This window comes from Prosopis cineraria, unplaced genomic scaffold (assembly GCF_029017545.1).
Source record: "Prosopis cineraria cultivar Desert tree isolate PC_DT_omini unplaced genomic scaffold, ASM2901754v1 PC15, whole genome shotgun sequence".
Lineage (NCBI taxonomy): Eukaryota > Viridiplantae > Streptophyta > Magnoliopsida > Fabales > Fabaceae > Prosopis > Prosopis cineraria.
Window position 1 is genome coordinate 2,302,852 of NW_026555346.1, and position 16,671 is coordinate 2,319,522.

Below are 16,671 nucleotides of genomic sequence, written 5' to 3' on the forward strand. Positions count from 1 at the left end.
CTCAAGACATTTTCCACTACCAAACACACATTTGCTGCGCTCCCCCATTCTATAATTACTCGTGGATTTGGTCACTCGTTATGAATTTTATTACACGTATATTAGCATACTGGTAGATTAAATTATATTTAATTGATTCATATTTTATTCTAAATCAATTATATAAAATACAACACTATTTAGAAACCAGTTAAAAATATAATAGTATTTTAATTCACGATTTTAAGTTTCTTCGATGCCATGGCCACCAGACTCGAGTTCTTGATGGGCCGAGTCAAAGCCCATATCACTGTTACCCCTGAGTTATCTTCATCTCCGTAAAATCAATATTTAGTAAAAAATAAAAAATAAAAACTAATATTTAGTAAAAATAAGAAATAATGACGTCCCATTACAAATATACATTCATCGCCGTGCAATGTTAAGGGGCAGATAAAAATTGTTTTATGAAGTTCAATAAATACTGGTATTTTCTTATATTCAAAAAATATAAAAGGGAAAATAAAAAATAAAAGAAGAAAAAACCGAAAAGGAAAATTGAAACAGCACTTGAAAAGCGAATTTGCACTATTTTTAATACTGTATATCATCAATATCAATGAATAATGTATTTATCTATCTCATGTGTCTCCCAGGGCGCGTATAAATATATACAGCCTCTGTTAAAAAATATAAAATATTTTTTAAAAGATTGAATATTTAAAAATATAAAATATTTTTAATTTTTTTAAGATGTAATCATTATTTTTTTAAAGTACTTCTGTTGAATACATCATTCATATTTATTTTTAGGTGAAACGCCCTATTAAATAGGGATAAATATGAAAATATAGAATTAATTTGAAGACAAGTAACTATTTTGTTAGAGTAAGATTTAGTTAAAAATATTTTATATTTTTTAAAGAGGATTATATAATTATAGGGCAGTAGAAACAGTATTATTTAAAAAAAAAGAGATATAATTACAGACTAAATACAGAATTTTAAACTTAAATTTGTGTGAATACAAAAAAATTGTTTAATTAGATATAGCAATGTTTGAAATGATCTCGGGGTAATTGATTTTAGATCATTATAGGGAAAATAATTCAATGAGATATATTTTTAATCAACAGAATTAAAATATCAGTCATCCTAATTACAGGTGAACGTTGGTTGGGTCTGGCTAGTTTGGTATTAAAATATGTAAAATTAACTAATTGAACAATATTAAAAATGTGAATTGAATCGAACCAAATGAGAATAGAGCTAAAATTTGACAATTTGGTTCAATCAATTAATTACATTTGAATTTTATGTTGGGTTGTTAGGACTTGAACCAATTTTGTTAAATTTTTCTTGTTAAAATAGATAAGGTTTATTTATAAAATTGAGCTTGTTAAGTGACAGTAACATATTTTAATGAGAGGCTAAGGTTTCAACGCATCAAATTATATATTTATATTTCTAAATATAAAATTAAAAAGAATAAAATAAAATAAAGTAATTAATAAATTAAATATAATTTATAAATTTATAAATTAATAAATTATATGCACATGATAATTTGGTTGGTTTGGTATAGTCAATTTAAATATTACTACCAAATCGAACTAATCAATTGAAAACATTTTAAAAGAATTCAAATCAAATTGAAAAAGCAAACAAACAAAAAAGAACGATTCAATTTTTGGCTTCAACTCTGTTTCGCTCACCTCTAATTCTAATCATCACATTCATCGTGATGGTTTTCTGTCTGCTCACTCCACCAAATATGAGATAATTTTGAATTCCAAAAGAATATGATGGCTTAATTCGTGAATGTCATTATATCATATATATTTAAAAAAAAAATAAATAGGCAAAAATACTCAAAGAATTATTGTCAAGAAGTGTCTGATAACTTAAAGTGAAAAAAAATACATGAGTGCTCATAAAATTATTTTTTTAATGCATACATGACCAAACCATTAAACATAATTTTATGGGCACTCATATATATTTTCTCACTCTATATTACTAGATATTCCTAGTAGATGATTTCTTGAATATTTTTGCCCATTTATCCTAAAAATGTAATCATGTTATTAAAAATGAATTAAAAAATGCATCAACAACATGTATTTATATTAGTGAGGATTTCATTCATAATCAATAAGGTTGTTCTCGGTTCAAATATGCATATATGTTATTGATATGATGATTTTGTTAATAAGCAATATGTAAATACTCTTTTCAGCGGTTGTTAAATTTGAAAGTATATTTTGATTTTGGCACGTCATAAATACCAACTCATCCAAAGTTTTACCCTTAAAAAATGGAAGAAATGTAGACCAATGATTTCATTTGAACTTGGTAGGAAGGAGAAATTGATGATAGTGAATGATATAGGAAGCACGTAGACATTTGAGAGCAGGTTACGTAATAATTAATAGTGAGCAGGGGAGGGAGAGCAAATTAGCAAAGGAAGATATCATATCATGATATGATTATGATTAGGCATGCGAAATAAGTGGAGCACGTGATCTGGTCATGTGCCTCCATTCCCGCATACTCACGTGCTCTTTCCACATCGGTTAGGTTCCTTTCTCACGTCTCCAATTCCAACCCACTTTATTTTTTTGGGGGAGGTTTATAGTTAATTCAGCTCAGTTCAGTACTGGTTTACAAACCCTACCCCAGATGGAGGCTTATTCTAGTGACAGATTTGGGCTTGATGGGAAGCTCATGAAGGCTTATTTTAGATGATTTCAGTTGAAAACTTGACATGATGTTAGGCAAGTCTAGCTAGCACGTAGATATATATTCTCCCGATCATGTATATAAGTTATTTCATTTTGCTGAAACGAAAAAAAAATAATTTCATTAATTTTATTTAAAAATTCAATAAATTTTTAATTAACTTTACCCATATTAAAAAGATATATTTTAAAAATAAAATAATATTTTATTTAATAACATTTTCTCAACACATTTAACAAGCATAAAAAAATTAAATTAAATTAAATATAATAATTATTGAAGTGTTATACAAACAAGGATTAGAGCAAATACTTTGTCTATAAATAGGATCATAAAAGTATTATCATTTACATTATGACTTTAATAAAGCTATAAGGCATCCAGGAATTTGATATTAATTAATGCTGTTGTACATGACAAGGCACCACAACTATTCGTTACATTTAGAAGAAGCCAGCGAGCGATTAATATCTGTTTGAGACCGTGATTGTTATACACCATAGGAAACAAGTTTATTTTTTACACCTGCTTCAATTATCATATAAATTCTTATATTTTATTTTAGGTATTTTAAATCCTTACACTTTATTTATAATATTGATCTGTATATTTTTAAAAAAACTTTGACTTGACATAAATGATGTTAATAATGCTAGCATGTCAATTAATATGTTAATTTTTTATTTATATGTCAAATTGATACCAACATGAAATTTTTAATAAGTAAAAATTTTAAAAAGCATATATCGGATGAAATAAAAAGATTGACCTTAGACCTTTTAATTGATTAGAAAAACACGCAAATTTCGTATAAAACTTTAAAAAAATTGCTCATTAAAAATTCTATATACCAGCATTAGTTAAAACACGTAAGTACAAAATGAACAGTATTAATTAACATGTCAATATTAATAATATTGTTTATATCATGTCAATATTTTTCTAAAAATATAGAGACCAATGATACAAATGGATGAAAGTGTAAGAATATAAAACACATGAAAAATATACAAAAATTTATACCAAAAATTGAATAAAGTGTAAAGATCTAAAATAATATTTTTCTTAAAATATAACTTGTCATGGAAGAGTAGGCCATTATATTCCTTAGTTTTGGGACTCAGGAAATTCCATTAGTGCCCCATGCCGACTCGATGCTAGCTGTACGTTCAAACTTCTCCGCATGTATGTGCACCCTTCCTCGCTTGCCAATTAAGCACATCAAATATCCCATTCTAGTTGCTACTAGAAAAGCGAACGCTTGATGAGATTTATATATTTGACTTCTTATACATGATTTTTTTTATTTTTTTCATATTATAAGAGAAACTGTAGCTAAACAAATTGAACCACGGAGACCAAAGGCAATTCCCATGCATGCATGGTTATCAAATCCATAGCCCTCGTCCACATGACTAATTAGGGAATTAAAAATAAATAAATAAAAAGTCACAAAGGGAAGGGCTATTTGACTCGAGAATCAGATTTCAGAATGGCTCGAAGGGCTTCCCCCCAACTCTCAACCCATATATATGTGCCCCCTACATTTGTGCCTTCTTCGCACATGCTCTGCTATTCCCTGCAATGGCAATAATGCAGTACTCCTCGGGGAGGTTCAAACCCAACATTGATGTAGCTCCCTTTTGCCCTCGTCGTGCCTCCTCCAACACCAAGTTCTGTTACTTCAACAACTACAGCGTCTCCCAGCCCAGGTACTTCTGTAAACCCTACCGCCGCTACTGGACTAGAGGCGGCTCTCTCCTCAATGTCTCCGTCGGCGACGCTTCCCGTAAGTCCCACCCTACCAAACCCTCTCTCCATTCCCCTTGTCCTGCACGCCTTTCCTTCAGCGTCATTTCTTGTTCTCAGGACCTGAATCCAGAGCTTCCCATATTGACATGGCCCTCTTGTTCGCCAAGATTTTTAACCATGACACCACCTCCCCCTGAGAATTCCATCACCAGCCCGTGAACGGGCCGTCGCAGCAAGTAGTTGAAGCCCAGAACGACAAGACTCGACCGCCGTCTGATCCGGTCACATATCGTGATCGCGATCTGATAGAGGGGCTTCCTCTTCAGGAAGCGGTTCATAATTTTTCAGAGCATGAGTTGGAGGGCTTGTTTGGTGCGGATGAAGCGGACCAAGTTGTTTTCTAGTCTGATGTTACGATGTCCTCTTCGTTCTCTTGGCAACCTCCCACTCCCAGCCCTTTGATGGCATTTCCGCAGGAGCTGGAGTACTCGATGTTGATATCCGGGGTGATGCCCTTCCACCACGACGACCGATTCCCAATTAATTCTATAGTTCTGCATTCAATTTAATTAATTAACAAGCCACGGTTGAAATTTCACTGTCTCCTTAATTTCTGGACGTTTTTAATTGCCACTTATTGATTAACTTTTTTAAAATTTTGAGTTATTTTTTTTATATAAGTAAAATCATTTATTTTAATAAGCATTTATTACATAATTTTTAAATCACCTCTCATAATTTACATAACAAAAAATAATTAATGTATCCTTTTGTTAATTAACATAAAGCATTTTAGCTCATTTTTCTATTTTTAAACTAAATCATTATGATTAATTATTATTTTTAAAATGCGTGATACAATTTTTTTAATATATAAAAATAGGGGGAGTATATTCTTCATTTATTTATGGGAAAGAAGTGGGAGTACATTCTACTCTACTGGCCCATGATGTTAAAGATGTTCATTAATTATACAGCGAATTTTCAAGTAATTTTATAATTGAGTGTTTGGTGCAATTGTAGTAGTGAAGACCAGAGAGCAGAGACTACTAAAGATGTCTCACGTCGTACGTAACGGCTCTCACTAATTAAACCGTGCATAGGCGAATATTCATGAATATATATTATATAAAAAGGGTCATTATTCATAAATTGTGAACTCTTCCATAAATTCATAAATAAATATGACGGCCCGAATCACTCCATCTTCAGCGTCATTTCGTGCTCTCATTAATATGTACATATATAACAGATTGAGGCACCCACGCCCCACAAGAAGGATCCCCCAACACAAACACACACACACACACACAAATCAGCGTCCGCGTCCGAAGAGATCGAAATGCATGTCTGCATGTTTCCCTTCTTCGGCACCATAAGCCTTGAGCATCACTGGTACAGATCAAAACGCACACATCCATCTCAAACATAATTATCGATCCACGCTAATTGAAAGTTAATTAATCATATATAAGGGAGAATTCAAAAAAAAAAAAAAAAGGGAGAGGGGGGGTATCCAACGACACATACTCTCGGCTGCTAGTGGATAGCGATCAAAAAGCGCCCCAATTGCTTTCAAGAGTCTCTGCAAAATACAACAAAGCATGCGTGGAAGTGATATTTCAATTGATTTTTTGTTACTCAAAACACAACACAGCACACACTCTAGAAGAAGAACAAGTGAAATACCAGGGCCACTTCACTAGGTCTTACGGGAAGTTCCTTGACGCCCGTTATCTTGCTGAATAATAAACACGCTTAATTATGAACACTCCGGATCCCCATGAGTTTATGTGCTATATGTATATATCATGTACGATTTCTTTGTTTCAACATCAATAAAATGCCACACTCATACCTAATAAGCAGTCTCCCTTGATATTTTTCAAACGTAAAGTATCTGTATCCATTGGTGAAGGGCATCTTATATTCTTTCCAACCTGCGACGTCCATCCTCTTGAACAATTAGCCACTCCCACTATAATATTACACATCATCTATAACACGATTGAATTAGTGTCGCTAAACATTTCTACATCCAAAATCCCGATCTCCTATTCAAGGACTTGATGTTGGCAGGGAAAAACAGAGAAAATTGGGAAATGAAAAGGAGCGTAACGTGAAATGAAGCTTACTTAGGTGCATTCGCGCGGTGGCCGTAAGGTGTTCGCTCTTGATGTCTTCGATAACAATGTGAATATTTTTACCCATGGCTTCCCTGGCTGCCTGCAAAAAATTGATGACATTCTGTGTGCAGAAAAAAAGCATTGATATTGTTATAGCGTAGGATTCACGCGAAGAGGGGAAGAGAAGTTGAATATGGTGAATTAAGAGAATACAGAAAAACCTCTTTGCCTTCATGAGGACCGTAAAATACCAAATCAAGGTAGGCACATTGAGACGCGAGCAGTTCATCCAGCCTCTGAGTGTTCTGTTCATGGAAGGCAACGTAGAAATCTTGGACAGTTTCTTCCACGGAAGGGTGTGGCAGGAACTCAGGGACTAGACCGCACGATCCATCGTCGCTGCCCCATGCTTTCCATTTCTCTCTCGTCTCCTGCTGCATCTTCTATCCCTCTAATGCTAATGCACGGAATGTGGATTTCCACCCTTGCCATATTACTGCTGGATTTCCAGAACGTGTTTTCATGTTCAAAATTTGGCCCCGCAAATTCTTGTTGGAGCTGATGAGGAAAGCAGAGTTTTGAGCCAGAGATGCCATCGTCGAGTAGCCCCGCACAGCATTTGGGGGTAGGAACGGCGCGGAGCCATCCTATTGAAGCTTGTCCTGATTAAGTTACTTGTCATGTTGGCCTTCGAACCTGTTTTCCGTGATTAGATTTCAATTTGGGGCAAGGAATAGATCGTTGCCTCGCAGTCATAAAGAAACCCGAATCTCAAGTCTCCGTCTCTCTTGAACTTTGAAGGCCCATTCTGCTTACTCAGTTACTTGTATACTTGACTTTCGGAAATACCTTTCTCTGTTTTTTGGTTAACAAACCTACTTTCAATATCTGGTTACTCTATTCTCCACTTTAGGATCCTGTTCGCGTGTCCCGGTGTACTCACAATTATTAAATACAGTGTTAAAAGGACATTTTTACGTCAAACTAACTAAAAGTTTGCTTTTAGATGTTAAAAGAAAAACGTTGCAATTTATCCCGACCCGTGTCACTGCGAGAGGGTAAATGTTTGTTAAATTAGTAGACTGGGACCAATAGTGTCTTAGGACATAGGACTGAGTTTTGTGCATTTGTACAATAGTATGAAAAGACCGAATTGCCCTTGAGGGAAAAACTATCCAGCCTGCCTAGATTGCTCTTATATTTGACCATCGAGCATAGCATCGTAAGAATTCTAGGATAGCCAACCAGACTCTTGACCCACTTTCACATATTGAACAAGAATTTCGAATCAATTTCAATCTCATGACAAAGGATTTCAGAATAACCATAAACAATTTTTTTTAAAAAAAAAGCATATTTAGAAGAGAAAAGTTCATCAACGGAGGGAAATTTTAGAATACCGACACCATAACCTCCATATGCTATTGGGACCATGGCAGAAATCAGAATTGCGAGAGTGATCTGCAACGCTTTTCAAAGTTGTAGAGCAATGCTCTACTTGGTAGTTTGGTAGTTTAGAATATATATATATATATATATATACATACATATATCTTATTTTGATGGTATAGAATGTCGTTTGACCCTTAAAGATAACATTTTCTATTATGATATCATTTAGTTAAGGAATTTAGGCAATTTATAATATCGTAAAGTAATAATAACAGCACGCCAAAATTAGAGCAGAACCATAACCATGATGGTGATATTTGGTACAAGAAAGTTAAAGAAAATTACTGATGAAGATCCAAATAAGTGAGTGTAACGTGGTCGGCGTCGGGGGGTGGAGCAATTCCATCCAAACTCCCATCCAGCAAAACAAGCAACTAGTTAGTCAAAAAATGATGGCACAGTGCATGACATGAAATTAAGAAGTCAAGTAATGATTGGGGAATCATTCGTTCCCACCTTCCAAATCCATAAAATGACCTAATCCATCATTTACGGCCCACATGATCTTATAACCCAGATTGTGTTCATCTCCAGCAACAAGAATCGTTTTGTCTCTCCAAATCTTTGCCCCCTTTTGTCTGCTTTGTTAAATTTCTGAGAACGGAGAATACAGCTGACCACCACAAGCAAACTCTTTCTTAAAAAAAAAAATTATTTCAGCAAGTAAATTTTTTTCTTAAAAAAAATTGTACACAGTTGTGGCATTAAAATAAATTCTGAATTTCAATCAATATTTCATCCGTTTTCAAATGTAAGAGAAAAATGGTAAACTAACAATTTAAAAATACTGATGAAGTATGATAATCATGCCTGAAATTAAAAAAATAAAGTAGATTATCTATGTAATTAATAAAATAAATTTATTTTGTGAAAAAATATTAACTTTATGAAAGACAATTTAAAAAATATCATAAAAAGTAAGAAGACATTTAACAGTTCTTTTATAATAAAAAAATGGAGGAAATACTTTTCGAACTTGCTGATAACAACTGGGGAAAGTTGATGGGACTTCGAACTCCAGCCTCACACCTGTGTTAGTTGACTTGTACTCTTTTCATTCTTTTTTTTTTTTTAATATAGCCAGTTTTAAAATGGGGTTCAATCACAATATGAATCCTGAATTATAGGCGGAATGGAAGAGTGATTTAAACCTTGAGCTCATATTTATTATTTAATATATTTTGAAAGCTGAAACAATTAAACTTGACACCCCATAATTAATTTGAAACTAACTGCCGATGCTTTAGGCGTGAGGCCTACATTTTCTCTCACTCACTCCATTTTGCTACATCTAGACCGCTCACTCGCTCCAAACGACCTGAGCTTTTGTCTTTGACGTCGAAGCCCCACAGGCAGCAGCGTTGGTACAAATAAGGACGGTTAGGTGATTTTCTGGTCAATTGAAATTGGAGTTAGAGAGAAGAAGAGACGCTGGAGGCCATTTGAGGAGACCAGATCAAAGAGAATGAGGTGGAAAGTTGGAGATGTTTGGAGAGTCTGGTGGGCTTTGTATTCACAGAAGGTGGCGGCTCACGATGGCATAGATTATTGAAGCTCGATTGGGGGGGGGGGGGTCGTGGAGGTCATGCGTTAATTGTATGGTAGCTTGTTGGGATAAATGGAAATTGAAAGTGATGATAGTGTTGGGTATAAGGTCAAGCCACGTCTGCAATCGGCCGGCCACCGCGCCACACTGTTGGACCTTGCAGCTTCAAGCGTCGACCCAGAGACAACAAGGTCATCATGTATAATGAAAATTTAAAATTTTAGGGGCTTTTGATTAAAATTAAATCTAGCCAAAGGGTTTTCACTCAATTTTTACATTCTCACTTTCGAATGTAAAAGCAGGTATTTGTTGACCTGGGAGAATAAACTTTTGGACTCCTTCAAATGAATATTAATTTTAAGATGAATAATTTTTGAAAAGCAATGAAATCCGGACAAACATTATGGGAAAATGGGATTTACAGAGACACATTTACGTTTCCAAATGCTGAAACCAAACAGACGCCCCGAGCCTTGGATGATGAATATCTATTGACAGGTCTTACGTTTTCACCCTAGGAAATTAACCTCGTATGATTTAGATACATGATTTAGATTTGAAATAAAGGAGCAACAAAGGAAAAACATAGCGGAGAAAAATTCAGCCGATCAAATAATGAGGGGAAAAAAAACCAAAAGAAACGGGTCTTGCCGCAAATAACCGTACATTCATCCACTTGGTGCCCCCGAGCCCCAACCCAGGACATCAGACAAGCCAATGCAGCCATTTTGCATGTCCTTTTTCCCTTCTTGCTGAGCTGAATCCTGCATGTTTTTTTTTTTTTGAAAAAAAATCTAATCAACTTTAATTTTGATATATAACTTGTCTAAGCTGGACTTCCCAAAATTAAGTGCTAATTTTTACTATTACATATATTGTAGACAATGGATGAGCAGTCTTTTAATTTCTAGAATGTAGTCAAATATTTCATCTTATACTTTACACCGTTCATTATTAATCCACACCGAACACGTTGATATGTAATTTTTAAAGCTATTTAGCACAAATTAAAAGAAACAACTCAGTATTATCATTATTATTAATTGATTTTGTCTTACTTTTAAGATGTTTTAAAATACTGAAATTAATTGTTGGGTTTTTCCCTAATGTTGATTAGATTTAATTTTTAAAATATTTTAAAATTAAATAAAATTAACAAAGAATAACAACAGTGAGCTTATATTTTTAATCACCTTGAAATTTGCGCGCAAGTCTCATCTACCGTGTTAATTGACAGTGTTAGAAAAGAAGAAAATTTTTCTACAATTTAAAAAAAAAAGTTAAGGTTTGAAAATACCTACCAAATGATCTCTAGTAATTTAAAGTAAGAAAAGAAGTAAAGATACATATAACATTATCAAAGTTGGCGTAAAAAGTGATCAGATCGTTAACTTTGCTTTAACACTGTCAGTTTTCAGTGTTAAATGCTGATTGTATTTGTCATGTGTCATTCTTTATTGATGTAGAACAAAAATGTGCAAAAATACCAATGAAGTTATCGATTAATAGTGTTCAGTAGCTTAGCGTGAGAAAAATAATAAAAATACCTATAATATTATTGAAATTAGTGCAAACATGATAAATCGATCAAATTCCTTAACTATTGATTCTTTAGTTGATGTCTAAGCAGAAGTTAATCATTTTTTTGTTGATATAGATAAAAAATATTTTTATTTTAATTTCTACAAAGGTTGATCAATGACGTATCTTACCAAATTTTATTTTTTTTACTGAAGTATCCAACCCCTTCCTCCTCTCTCTAAACTCATTTTTTTTATTTGTAAAACTTAAGATTTAGCATAGTGAGACAAGTGGCATACAATCTAAGATGGACAGTAAACATGTTTACTATGCCACTTACCTTAAGAACATTTTAACAACTTTAAGTAATTTCATTCATGATAGGTTCAAAATTTTTAAATGATTTTTGTCACTGTTATAAAGAAGCGATCAATTTAACTTGATATTTAGTCAAAATGATATTTTTTCACATGATATTCATACGATGACAAGTCAACTTTTATAAAATTTTATCTAAGAATATTTTTTTATCCTCGTCAGTGAAAAATTGATCAATTTTTGCTTATGTATTAGTTAAACGATTAACATTTTAGGGATTTGATGGATTAATTATTTTTGCACCAATTTTAATATTATAAGTATTTTTTCTTTTTTCTCACTTTAGGCTACTAGATGCTTTTAACTGAAAATTTTATGAACATTTTTACCCCTCTTTTTGTCTACATTAAAAAGCACAATTAGCTTTTGACACTAACAAATAACGGCACTGGGGTCAAATTAATGGTTTAGTCTTTTTTATGCCAACTCTCATAATTTTGTGATATGTTTGTATTTTTTATTACTTTAGACTATTAGATATTTTCATTGATTACTTGGTTGATATTTTTACACTTTAATTCAAAAATAAAATAAGTTTTTATAAAATCAAAGGGCGAAAATAGTCGTGCAGATAGAAATTTAAGGGGCTAAAACTATGGCTTTACGCGATTGTAATCAAGACATAACCAAATTTAATCTGAAAAAAGAGAATGACCACATTAACTAAGAGTGACAACATATACTGGGAAAGAAATATAGATGACAAAAATAAAGGACGGTGGAGAAGAAGACGCTAATTAAATCCGATTGGGTAATCTAAATCACATTCTGCCACCATAGCTAAAGTATTAAAATTTCCTTTTGTAGTAACAGCGTTTTGGGAATTCGATCCGGGAACTGCGCATCCCAGATCAAGTTCAAAAGGCACACATGACATGACACATAATGGTCCAAATGCCGAGCTAGCTTGTCTCCGACTTTTGGGGCCTGAAGCTACTTTTTTATGCGTTAAGGCATCATTTGGTACGGAGCAGTGGGTCTGGGAGTGGATGATTTTAAGTTTGGTCGGTGGGAATACCCACCCCCCTCTTTTCCATTCCTCTCCCTTTTCTTAGGTTAGACAGAGACAACTTATAGTCTTATACAAGATAGGAAATAAATATAATGTAGCAATATTAAAAAGTTTTTTTCCCCTCAACTCTATTCACAAATGAAAGTGAATACATTTTAAAAACTTTATTCACAAATTAAAGTGAATACATTTTAAAAATCATATAAAAGAAACAAAGTTATACATCCAAAACCTACCTCGATCTCATAGTTAAGTGAGTGCGTGTATGGAGATTGCCTTGAATCTTGCAGGTCAGGCGATAGTTGTAAATCTTTTGCACATTATTTATTTTATAATAAACTCTTATTATAATACTTTAAAATTTACTATTCTGATTTAATTAGCTGAAAATATATTAGATATACAATGTTATTATAGTTACCCGAGTTCTCTCCTAAATATAAGAGAAACTTATGTAGGGGAATATATTGATAATTTAATCGAGCCGTGCATGCATCTTCATATGAATAGGAGCAGGTGCCAAATAAATTAAAAAAAAAAGTCTCAAAGAATCTTGGACGTTCACACCCGGCCCACACACACCTATAACATTGATGTATGTGACACCTTTGTGTATGTGTGTGGGGGGACTTACTTCTTGACTGGAATTAAGCATGCTTTTGCCATACACATGAAGTACCACTGTTAATGTTTGCCTCTATAAGTTTCTGGACGCAACAGATCTGGCCTCAATCTAGCCCAATTTTCAAAACTATTTGCCTTGGAATATTGTTTGTATTATAATAAATTGAGAAGGGATCCTTATATTTAAAAAGATGAGAGACAGACGTCGGGCTGGGGCTAAGGGCTTCCCCTAGTTTCTGCTAGAAAGAGGAAGGTGATATGAATTAATTAAATATTGGGGGTGAAGGGATGAGGATAAACAAATTGTAAGTGGAAAATATTTGAAATGGTACATATTGAAGTTCACAGGTGTTCACCAAGTAGGTGACTCCAAGTGATATAAAATTGGGGAGCCACGAGTTTATTTTAATGGAGGGATTCCTGCGTACGGTAAAAAACAAGAATAGAAAATTGAAGGCATACAGTTGCCGTTTGTCCTGAGGCTTGCCGTCCAGTAGGAGTCATACACATGATCCCTCCAGCAACACACTACCTCCCTCTCCAAAGACCTCGCACTCGATAATCTCAATGTTCCTGTCTTCCAATGCCTCTCTCTTTTTCAACCTTATCCATGTCCCATCGTTTCCCACACTGCTTCTGTTCAATCACTCTTTTTTCCCTATTCATCATGTGATCACTGATCGCTCTTCATTGCATTTCTCACATGCATTCTCTCTTGAGCCTTTCTGGACCAAACTCACTCCAACTTCTTGTTCCTCTTACATCTTATAAGTGTTGATGATTGGCCTGCTTGTCAGCAATGCTCACCTAAGGAAAAATTATAAGTAAAGTATGTAAATTTTATAACTTTACATATATTATTTTTTATATTTTGCATTTTTTAAAATAAATAAGAAGACATTTTATCTAAAAAAATGTATTAGATATATAATATTTTAAGATCTTAATAAGATATAAAAAGTATATTTATAATAAAATCATATTAACCTATTTGATATAATTTTTTAAAATGAAAAATGATAATCAATTTATTTATGTTATTACAATTTTAATCCTAACATTATCATTATTTTTTTAAAGTATTAATTTTTATTAAATTATTCTACACTCCCTAACTTCAAGTCCTTATTCTGCCACCACTTGTCAGCTTGATATATTTAGCTAGCTCAACCTAAACACCATGTAGGATGTCTTAGTCTTGCTCTACAAAACATCATAAAAAAACTTTATCTATTATTTTTTAACTTTTGTAACGATAAATCATGATTTCACAGCGTTTTATACAAACTTCTTAAAAATTATTGTATAATTTCTACATATAATTTCAAGTGTAACTGGTTCAATATATCCCGGCGTGCACACCCTGGCTGTGACGAGTTAAGGCAAAGTGGTTAGGGAAAGATTGAGATGAAGGGCCAGATTCTGTTGCGCATTGAATTTTTAAAATAGTGGGACCTGCAAAGGATAAATTTATGCGGATCATATTTTAAGAAGAGAGAAGGATACATACATATATGTAGAAAAGATAGCTCCAAGGTCAAATGTAACGTCACCATCAATGGTTTCCGCAGCAAACTCATAGCCCACTGTATTTCCCTTTCTCCAAATTTTTGGTCGTGATAGCACACTGTTATTATTATTAAACAAAGAGAGATAGGAGAAAGGGGGGAGAGAGAGAGGGCGCCATGTTATTGGATGTTTGCAGACAATTCAATAGATGGCCTTGCAAGACTCTCACTACATGAAAGAGCCCCTTTTTAAAATTCAAGGAGTTCCCACCCTCCCTCTTGTCCCCTGCGTCTTTATATATATATATATATTATGGAGAGGAGTGGAAGGGTGAAGAAAGATGGAGCAGAAGTCAGAGGTAAGGTGTGCCATTGAGGAGCTGTCGATGATTGCTGTGGCAAAACATGGAGATAATGACGACACGGCCTTCGTCTCCACCGAGCCTTTTTTATCTGTGTGTAACCTAGTTCTACAAGTTCTGGGTGAGTTATTGTTACTGACCACCGATTACCACCTAGCTCTCCCTATATATATGTTCCCAAGTTTCAACCATGAAAGTGACGCCACGCCTAACATATCTTGCATGACTGATGCTGATCTTGCAGATAAGATAGGGCCGACCATGGCTGTTCTCAGACAAGACATTTCTCAAAACATCGAGGTCTTAACAGATACTAATTAACGCGATCCTCTTCATCAGAGGGATCAAACACACTCTTCTCTTAATTCCTTTTGTGTTTCCTGCTTCTTTGACATGAGGCTGTTGATTAACTGTCATTTTTTCAGTTAGCGCATCATAGACACGCTTATCTTTCAATATTTGATCGCAGAGACTGGAAGTGGTGCATAAATCAAATCCCTCCATGAACTCAAACTTGGTTGAGATATTGAAAACAGAGGCAAGCATAGGCAACGCGAAGAAGGGACCCAGCTGCAGTAAAGCCTTTGTTTGGCTCACTAGGTCAACCTTTTAACACTTTTTTTGTGTGCTTTTTAACTGACCTTAGTAATTTAATTTCCATCCAATATTTAGTATTATTATTGTCGTGAAATATGACAATGATACTACCGCATGTTCATGCTATGCACATTTTTGGCGGTGTAGATCTCTGGATTTTGCGTTGGCGTTGTTGCAGAGCGTAGCAGAAGATGGTGGGAAGAATATGGAGGATGTAGTGGAAGAGTGTTATAATAACACTTTGAAACCATGGCATGGATGGATTTCATCTGCTGCTTTCAGAGTATTACATGCATAAACCATTTGTTCTTTCCTTCTAACATCAGTAGTCCATTTTTTTTGGCTTGGGATTTTTATCTCAAGTTTAATCTACTTATTGATCTCACGAATGTCTTTCATTCATTTAAAACTTCACCATAAGAGCGTTCAGCACTGACAGATATATAAAGCAATATTCCCTTGCTAGCTATTATTGCTTTTTAAAGTTCAAAATCCTATTGAGCTATAACATAAAGTGCTAATGTGCTATATAAATTGCAGGTGGCTCTAAAACTGGTGCCAGATAGCCAAACTTTTGTAGATGTGCTCAAGGCAAAAGATGAAAACTATGAAACCCTAAAGGAGGAAATGCAGGCATTGGTTTCTTTACTAGGGCCCTTTCTCCACGACGTTCACTGCATTTTAGTAAGCTTCTATATTGTATTTGTATTGTACATGCATGGCGACATAAAATTGATTGATTCCTTTGTTCGTGGTCTCTACGTGTGTATACCTAGCTGATCAACGCTTAATTATCTTGCAGGAAGTTTATAACTTGGATAAGCTCAAGTCCACTTGAAGTGAAGATTGAAGAATCCAACCCACTGCTTTATTCATGTTATGTGTATAATATCTCCTCTGGTTTATCACTTGGATAAGATGTGTTATGCATATGTAAACTTTGCTTATTGGTCTATTCAGTGGAAGAAAAGAAAACTCTGTATAATGCATTGGCATCTTTGTATATATGATATTTCACCTTGGAGCAAATATCTAACACAAAATAAAAATTCTGGTTCCGCACCCCATGCTT

General features: G+C 34.0%; 3 protein-coding genes across 3 annotated transcripts; 2 read left to right on the forward strand and 1 right to left on the reverse strand.

The window, feature by feature from the left end:
- Positions 1-4,305: 4,305 nt before the first annotated feature.
- On the forward strand, positions 4,306-4,692 carry LOC129294552 (dof zinc finger protein DOF3.5-like). Its single transcript, XM_054932973.1, has one exon. It carries the CDS (start codon positions 4,306-4,308, stop codon positions 4,690-4,692), a length of 387 nt encoding a protein of 128 aa, XP_054788948.1.
- Positions 4,693-5,626: 934 nt separating this feature from the next.
- On the reverse strand, positions 5,627-7,206 carry LOC129294119 (uncharacterized). Its single transcript, XM_054932254.1, has 6 exons — positions 6,821-7,206; positions 6,609-6,720; positions 6,332-6,413; positions 6,163-6,214; positions 6,004-6,058; positions 5,627-5,865 (listed from the first exon to the last, which is right to left on the reverse strand). Exons 1-6 carry the CDS (start codon positions 7,037-7,039, stop codon positions 5,789-5,791), a joined length of 597 nt encoding a protein of 198 aa, XP_054788229.1. The 5' UTR covers positions 7,040-7,206; the 3' UTR covers positions 5,627-5,788.
- Positions 7,207-14,822: 7,616 nt separating this feature from the next.
- On the forward strand, positions 14,823-16,666 carry LOC129294080 (glycolipid transfer protein 3-like). The gene is made up of 6 exons (XM_054932194.1): positions 14,823-15,123; positions 15,247-15,302; positions 15,472-15,602; positions 15,747-15,882; positions 16,140-16,283; positions 16,402-16,666. The coding sequence occupies exons 1-6, from the start codon at positions 14,982-14,984 to the stop codon at positions 16,435-16,437; spliced, it is 645 nt and encodes a 214-aa protein (XP_054788169.1). The 5' UTR covers positions 14,823-14,981; the 3' UTR covers positions 16,438-16,666.
- The last annotated feature ends 5 nt before the right edge of the window (positions 16,667-16,671 follow it).

What these genes read in the sequence shown, in the direction of transcription:
- LOC129294119 (XM_054932254.1), bottom strand. Translation starts at nt 7,039, where the DNA reads ATGCAGCAGGAGACGAGAGAGAAATGGAAAGCATGGGGCAGCGACGAT. An exon ending in GTCCTCATGAAGGCAAAGAG is followed by an intron (nt 6,721 to 6,820) that starts GTTTTTCTGTAT and finishes TTCTGCACACAG; the next exon opens with AATGTCATCAATTTTTTGCA. An exon ending in CACCGCGCGAATGCACCTAA is followed by an intron (nt 6,414 to 6,608) that starts GTAAGCTTCATT and finishes TGGACGTCGCAG; the next exon opens with GTTGGAAAGAATATAAGATG.
- LOC129294552 (XM_054932973.1), top strand. Translation starts at nt 4,306, where the DNA reads ATGGCAATAATGCAGTACTCCTCGGGGAGGTTCAAACCCAACATTGAT.
- LOC129294080 (XM_054932194.1), top strand. Translation starts at nt 14,982, where the DNA reads ATGGAGCAGAAGTCAGAGGTAAGGTGTGCCATTGAGGAGCTGTCGATG. An exon ending in ACATTTCTCAAAACATCGAG is followed by an intron (nt 15,303 to 15,471) that starts GTCTTAACAGAT and finishes ATTTGATCGCAG; the next exon opens with AGACTGGAAGTGGTGCATAA. An exon ending in TTTCATCTGCTGCTTTCAGA is followed by an intron (nt 15,883 to 16,139) that starts GTATTACATGCA and finishes TATAAATTGCAG; the next exon opens with GTGGCTCTAAAACTGGTGCC.